Genomic DNA, 4431 nt, shown 5'->3' with positions numbered 1-4431 from the left:
ACAGTGTTTCCACTGAAACAACATCAGCGTACCCAGATTTGCCATTCGGATTACAATCTCCAATCTCTTCAACACCTATGAAGGCCTCTGCTTTTAATCCAAAGAAAAGACGTCGCATAGAGTTGGAGGAGGAAGATGCTGAGAGCGAAACACTATGTGAACCTCACGACACCACATATAACCCAGAACACACAGTTGTTACTGAAGAATCAGAACTGTCGTAAGTTCAATATTTACAGTATGTTATAATGTAATTTTGAAAATCATAATGTACATTTATTTAAAATTGTGTTATTTTACTCATATTTTAGATTTGTGCAAAGTTCCTCATACAATGAAAAAAAATACGTTGTATTTGAAAGCTGCCTCCGAGACTTGTTCGACATCTGTCCACTTTGCCGGAGGAAGTGTGATGTTCGTCAACGGCAACAGGGAACTTTTGTGGCATTCAGTAAACTTTGCTCAAACTGCAGTTACAACAAACAGTGGAATAGCCAGCCCATTGTTGGAAGTACACCTACAGGAAATCTTCTTCTGTCTGCTGCAACGTATTTCACTGGTAATTCATTCATTTAGATAGAAAAGGTATTTATATAACTATTCATACCACATTACATAGGAAATTATATGTTTGTATTAGTAGATATCAAAATATTTAAAATTAATAATAATAATAATAATAATAATAATAGTTTTATGTTTTATGTAATACTTTCCGATTTTTGTACAACCCCAAAACAGAAAAAGTTGGGACATAGTACAAATTGTGAGTAAAAAAAGGAATGGAATAATTTACAAATCTCATAAACTTATATTTTATTCACAGTAGAATATAGATAACATATCAAATGTTGAAAGTAAGATATTTTGAAATGTCATGCCAAATATTGGCTCATTTTGGATTTCATGAGAGCTACACATTCCAAAAAAAGTTGGGACAGGTAGCAATAAGAGGCCAGAAAAGGCTCTTCCGCTTTACGATGCACCAAATCTTTTCTTTGGGTGACAGATCTGGACTGCAGGCTGGCCATTTCAGTACTCAGATCCTTCTTCTACGCAGTCTTGATGTTATAATTGATGCAGTATGTGGTCTGGCATTGTCATGTTGGAAAATGCAAGGTCTTCCCTGAAAGAGACGACGTCTGAATGGGATCATATGTATCTAGAACTTGGATAAACCTTTCAGCATTGATGGTCTTTCCAGATGTGTAAGCTGCTCATGACACACGCACTCATGCAACCCCAAACCATCAGAGATGCAGGCTTCTGAAAAGAGCGCTAATAACAACTTGGGTTGTCATTGTCCTCTTTAGTCCGGATGAAATGGCATCCCAGTTTTTCAAAAAGAACTTCAAATTTTGATTCGTTGGACCACAGAACAGTTTTTCACTTGCCAAAGTCCATTTTAAATGAGCCTTGCCCAGGGAAAACGCTTGTGCTTCTGGATCATGTTTAGATATGGCTTCTTTTTTGACCAATAGAGTTTTAGTTGGCAACAGCGAATGACACGGTGGATTGTGTTCACTGACAATGTTTTCTGGAAGTATTCCTGAGCCCATGTTATGATTTCCATTACAGTAGCATTCCTGTATGTGATGCAGTGCTGTCTAAGACCCTTACGCACAGAGATTGTTCCAGATTCTCTGAATCTTTGGATGATATTAGGCACTGTAGATGATGATAACTTCATTCTCATTGCAATTTTTTTCTGAGAAGCTCAGAAAACTATTTTTCGCCGCAGCATTGGGGGAATTGATGATTCTCTGCCCATCTTGACCTCTGAGAGACACTGCCACTCTGAGAGGCTCTTTTTATACCCAATCATGTTGCAAATTGACCTAATAAGTTGCAAATTGGTCTTTCAACTGTTACTTATATGTACATTTAAATTTTCTGGCCTCTTATTACTACCTGTCCCAACTTTTTTTGGAATGTGTAGCTCTCATGAAATCCCAAATAAGCCAATATTTGGCATGACATTTCAAAATATCTTACTTTCAACATTTGATATGTTATCTATATTCTACTGTGAAAAAAATATAAATTTATGAGATTTGTAAATGATTCCATTCCTTTTTTACTCAGAATTTCTACAGTGTCCCAACTTTTTCTGTTTTGGGGTTGTATTTGCAGGTTTTCCATGCCATGAATCTCCAGGTTTTTTAATATGACACATTCAGGAGACATGCAAGGAATTTGTTGGAACCGGCTATTGTCCACAAGTGGAAAACAGACCAAGCGAATATGCTTTTGGAGTTGCAGAAGAATAATAAAATTGCAATTGCTGGAGATATGAGAGCAGACTCACCAGGTGAGACCAGAATTTCATAAATTGCCTCAACAAAACATTTTCAAGCATACTACTTAGATATTTATGTTTTTCAATGTTCCCATCTTTGTTCTTTTTCTATAGGACACTCAGCAAAGTATGGTAGCTACACTCTACTCGACTTGAACACCAACACCATAATCGACCTTCAGCTTGTTCAGGTGTGTTATATATTCTTTTAAAAACTTTGTCTATATGTGAAGGTTTTTTGTCATATCTTGAAAAATTGTATACTCCTTAGAGCAATGAAGTTGGAGGAAGCTATCACATGGAGAAGGAGGGCCTGAAGCGTTCCCTAGATCTTCTGGATTCAAATGGTCTGATGGTGGACTACATTGTGACTGACCGACATCCACAAATCCAAAAGTTTTTGAGAGAACGCAGCATTACACAATACTTTGATGTGTGGCATTTTGAAAAAGGTACAAATTTATTTTTGGTGTGTTTCTAAACAAGTCTATATTACTGACGCAATTATTTGCGTCAAACAATACTTTATAAAAGTTAAACATAGCTTTTGATTTCTTAACAACTTTATTTTTATCAGGTTTGTCAAAAAGACTAGCCCTTCTGGCAGAACAAAAGGGCTGTGAGGTTTTAAAGAAATGGTTGCGCAGTATTAGAAATCATGTTTATTGGTGCGCAACATCTTCAACTTCTGGACCTGAGAAGGTGGCCAAGTGGAACTCCTTGATAAACCATCTTCAAAATGTGCATGTCCATGACGACCCTACATTTTCCAAATGTGAACATCCGGACCAAGAGTCTAGAAATTCAACGAAATGGTTAACACCTGAGGGCTATTTCATAAAACTCGCTTGGAAAAGCGAGGATTAAAGTTACAAACTCGACTTGAATTAACCTAACAAATGAGGCGAGGCTAAAGCGGTTTCAAAAAAGGCAAATGAAGCTTACGCAATCCAACTTATGTGATCCAGATTTCCCTAGTCAAGATAATTGCGCGTGCACGCTATTCTTGAGCAGCCCTAGAGGTCGAGCGTGGATCAAATCGATCAAAGTTAAAGAGAAAGCGGTAATTTTTGATAAAAATGTATGAAAATGTACTACTGACTGAAAATTATAATACTGCTGCAATAAACAAACCCATAAAATAGTTGGAAAGTCCTTATGGATTAATCCTTGCATGCAGAAACTACATTTAAATATATTGTCTTATTTTAAAGTGATCACATGAAAGCGTGAAACACTGTTAGAAATGATGGGCTAGTGGTTAGTGCTCTCAGCAGTGCATGCGGGGATCCGGGTTCGATCCCCGTCAATACTTATGTGGCTATGCTTTGCTAATTTTTATATACTGTACTTTTTAAAAGTAACACAATCTTAACTTTTAAAAGACAATTTGTAGTTTAATAAAGTAACCTATATAATACATATTTAGCAGATGAATGATTTTAATACATTTACAGTAACTTTAAATGTAACTTACATTTATTTATTTTTTATTTGGGGGTACATTTCAAAAGCAGCAACTTGAGTGGACAATAAAGTAACAGGTGAAAATAAAACATAAATATATTGTTCATAAGAAGTGTAGTTGATTTAAGCATAATCATAGAAGTGTCATAATGTTAGAGGTTGACTGGCAGTGAGGAGAGCACTGACATCTATCAGCAGCACAGCTTTACTCCTGCAGACGAACTGTTGGGTGAACAGCATATGCATTTCTGAATTTACAGTAGTACAAGAAATTTTGTAAAATCATATATGTTTCACATATTCTTGACCAATTATTATTACTTGACATGTTACTCAAAACATTTTTGAAAGCAAATTATGTGTGCGTTTTAGAGTCACAAATCTTCATGTTAAACCCTGGGAGTATGAAAGATTTTAAACCACTGGTTTATTATCACACTGTTAAAAAAATTAGCTGTAGTTATGCAGCTGTTTGCCAATAACTCATGCAGATTCAAAGGTTCATTACCTACTGGCAACAGTTTGTTCAAAGCCAAACCAACACCAAACATCAACAAGTCCATGATTCTACAGCACAAAACTATAAAATAACAGCCTCATGCAAAGCATTTTGTGAACCAGAAATCCTCATCAACCTTTTTCTGTTGTTTCCTTCATATTTTGGT

General features: G+C 35.9%; 1 protein-coding gene across 1 annotated transcript; it reads left to right on the top strand.

Annotated features, from left to right (window-relative positions):
• The first annotated feature begins 2113 nt into the window (after positions 1-2113).
• Positions 2114-3166, top strand: LOC129418060 (uncharacterized). The gene is made up of 4 exons (XM_055172986.2): positions 2114-2311; positions 2414-2490; positions 2571-2751; positions 2877-3166. Exons 1-4 carry the CDS (start codon positions 2245-2247, stop codon positions 3164-3166), a joined length of 615 nt encoding a protein of 204 aa, XP_055028961.2. The 5' UTR covers positions 2114-2244.
• The last annotated feature ends 1265 nt before the right edge of the window (positions 3167-4431 follow it).

This window comes from Misgurnus anguillicaudatus, chromosome 7 (assembly GCF_027580225.2).
Source record: "Misgurnus anguillicaudatus chromosome 7, ASM2758022v2, whole genome shotgun sequence".
NCBI lineage: Eukaryota > Metazoa > Chordata > Actinopteri > Cypriniformes > Cobitidae > Misgurnus > Misgurnus anguillicaudatus.
This window is presented reverse-complemented; position numbering and strand designations above follow the sequence as displayed.

Bases quoted from the DNA above. Each gene is read 5' to 3' on its own strand.
- LOC129418060 (XM_055172986.2), top strand. From the start codon at position 2,245: ATGCTTTTGGAGTTGCAGAAGAATAATAAAATTGCAATTGCTGGAGAT. The intron at 2,312-2,413 runs GTGAGACCAGAA...CTTTTTCTATAG, and splicing joins TATGAGAGCAGACTCACCAG to GACACTCAGCAAAGTATGGT. The intron at 2,491-2,570 runs GTGTGTTATATA...TATACTCCTTAG, and splicing joins TCGACCTTCAGCTTGTTCAG to AGCAATGAAGTTGGAGGAAG.